At 48.5% G+C, this 2,887-nt stretch overlaps 1 protein-coding gene across 1 annotated transcript; it reads left to right on the top strand.

The window, feature by feature from the left end:
• The first annotated feature begins 1,275 nt into the window (after positions 1-1,275).
• LOC115877227 lies at positions 1,276-2,664 on the top strand. The gene has a single exon (XM_030893386.1). The coding sequence runs from the start codon at positions 1,276-1,278 to the stop codon at positions 2,662-2,664; it is 1,389 nt and encodes a 462-aa protein (XP_030749246.1).
• The last annotated feature ends 223 nt before the right edge of the window (positions 2,665-2,887 follow it).

The following is a 2,887-nucleotide window of genomic DNA, read 5'->3' as shown; positions in this document are numbered from 1 at the left end:
AATATTCAAGGCTTTGTGACAAATTGATTTTGGTTGAGTACTATAAAGACACATGTTTTAATGCTTTCTTACTGAACTAACAACATCGATCGTATATAGAAATCTGTTTTATCGCAATTCTATACAACACACCTTTGAGAATGGTCTCGTTTTTAACAACTACACCCTTTTATCTTGCTTGTTATTTTTACTTCGGTTCTCTTCTGAAACGCTGGTGGTCGGATGTCTTTTGTGCGTCAATGTAATGAGTTTGCACTCTCTTCACTGTACTCTTATACCTCGCTTTATAAAAAGATAAATTTACAGGCACAAGGAGTAACGAGATTTTAAGGCAAAGAAAATGATGCACAGGAGTTTTTAACAGGAACGTTAACGTTTACGCGATTTCGATAGCTCAAGGGCTCTAGGTTGGGTTGAATGCAAGATCCAGAAATATTGAATTGTAAAATATTTTCCAGATGCATTTTGCAAATGTTAAACAAACTTTATATTTTCTCTTTTATCTATTTTGAGTCATATTTTTGTTATGAACACAGCCATGACGCTATACAGTATGTCCCCGGATTGTCTTTACAAGAGGAAACACTTTTTTATTATGGACATTTTGAGAAAAATGTATTCCTCATAAAAAAATTGCTTGTTTTAAAATCGTTATACTTTTCAAAATTGAGAAGCGAGAGAAAATTATTTTTTTTTGTTTAGATTCCACTCGAAATACCCTTTGAATAAGAAGACTAAGGAAGGAGCATATCAAAAATCTTAGGTACACCGCGATGGGCCTCAAATATGGCCGACTTAAATTCCGGTTTATCAGTGTCGTTCTAATTTTATTTAAAAAATGTAAAACTATGATGTAGGGTACGAGATGCGAGACCTTGACGTTGGTGGGGAAGCTCCCGGCCAGGGCACCGGAGGGGACCCCTCTTGCGCTCTGGCTAGGTCTAAGGAGCATCTCAATGTCTTGTCCCTGGCTGTAGTGTCGTGGCCAGGGAACTGCATCAAGACATAAAAACGATGCCGGACGGGACCTCCTACGGGACTTAACGTCCGTCATACCGTAAGTCTCTCTTAGGAGAGACATGGGGGCTTTGGCTTTACTGTCTGAGCCGCGTGGATGAGGTACCACTATAAAAACCTCCCCAAATCCTACGGTATAGTGCGCGCCAAGGGGATGGATGGTCGGGGGGAAACCCGACCACTAGCGACTAACCTGGGATACCGGGCGACCTCCCAGCTCATAAATGCCTAGTCACGGTATTGCGGGGCTCTGCCGTGATGGTCGTTTCTTTCCCCTGCTACTCGTGGGATCATTATATGGACCAAGAAAGCAAAAAACCCAATGACGAGGATGGATCAAACCGTCCCGATCCTTCTCCTAAGGAGGAGGAAACTAAGGAGCGTGGGACTATTCCTACCCCAAACAACTCACCTCAGCCGGATCAGGAAACAGAGGGGCCCAGATCCCCCTCGCCTGAGAAGGCAGAAGGTGAACCTCCTTTCGGGGTCTCCAAGCAATTGGAGAAATTATCCCTGGAAAAGAAAAGGTTTGCAGGGGCGACAAGAAAGCTCCTCTCAAGACTTCTCAAGGGCGGAATGCCCTATGAGACCGCTCTGCAGACGATTCTGCAGCGACAAGCGGAGAAACAAAGGGCACAGATAAGTGGGGGTACCTCTTCCGGGAAGAGACAAATCAACCCGGAGGAGAATAAACCTCACACTGGTGCTCCTAATGCTAGCAAGCGCATCCGCTCGGATGCAAGCACGCCTGAACAGAGCGCTAAGAAGCCTTGTAGGGAGGGCGCAAGAAGCTACGTGGAAGCCGCTGGGGAAATAAGGGTTGGAGTAATCCGACCTAACCACCCAGAGAACAGCCTATCCACCGAGCAACTCTTGTTGTTGAAACGTGCCATTATGAAGGCCGTGGACGCAAGCACAGAGGAAGGACTACAGGTACGCTTCCAAGGCTGCTCGATTCGGCCTGGATGGCTGCTTGTAATCTGTGCCGACGAGACCAGCGCTGCGTGGTTAGAAAGGATGGTCAACGACCTTTCGCCATGGCAGGGCATGGAACTCAGGGCAGTAAGGGGGCGGGATATACCCAAGCCTCATGTCTGTACGGCCTACATTCCCGATGATGAGCCTGGAGAACGGCTCAGAGGGGATGTTGTGCTGAACAGACTTAGAAGAATGAATCTTAGCCTGCTAACTCAGGAGTGGAGAATCCTCCACCAGAGTGATGCAGGGCCGGGACAAACCTGGACCTTTGCGGTTGATGAGAGATCCATGGATCTCCTTCGCCGCAACGGATTCAGGGCCTACTTTGGGTTTGGGCAGATTACCTTCCGACCCAGAGATAAGGAAAATGAAACCAATACGGAGCAGACCAGGGCGTCAGTCTCGGGAGATGGTGGGGACCATCCTACAGCCTCTCGGGTGACGACTGACGCCACGAGGTCTGGCAACACCCAGAGGGAGAGAGCTGGAGGCAAAGTAGTGGCACGGAAAAACCCGGCCATGAAAGGGTCTAAAGCTAAACCCTCTGGAGCCTCGGGGAAGCCTGGCAACTCGAGTGGGAACAAACCCACCCGGAAAGGCAGGCGGAACGAATGTAGGTTTCCCACCAAAAGGGGACGTAGACCCCCTGACGGTGGGAGCAAAACCTAAATTTGACTACTGCAGGGATGGCTGCAGCAGTCAAATGTATACAAATTAACCTGCAACATGCCAAGGCCGCCTCTAACGTCCTTGGCAGAAGGTTCAAGAAGGAGGACGTGCATCTCGCCTTCATTCAAGAACCCTGGGTTAACTCAGGCCGCGTATGTGGCCTTGGGGACGCAGAGGGTAGGCTAATTACCGCCCCTGGAGTAACCAGACCTAGGGCATGCAT

The sequence above is a fragment of the Sitophilus oryzae genome, unplaced genomic scaffold, assembly GCF_002938485.1.
Source record: "Sitophilus oryzae breed Bouriz unplaced genomic scaffold, Soryzae_2.0 scaffold_1442_pilon_pilon, whole genome shotgun sequence".
NCBI classification, from domain to species: domain Eukaryota; kingdom Metazoa; phylum Arthropoda; class Insecta; order Coleoptera; family Curculionidae; genus Sitophilus; species Sitophilus oryzae.
This window is presented reverse-complemented; position numbering and strand designations above follow the sequence as displayed.

Bases quoted from the DNA above. Each gene is read 5' to 3' on its own strand.
- LOC115877227 (XM_030893386.1), top strand. From the start codon at position 1,276: ATGGTCGTTTCTTTCCCCTGCTACTCGTGGGATCATTATATGGACCAA.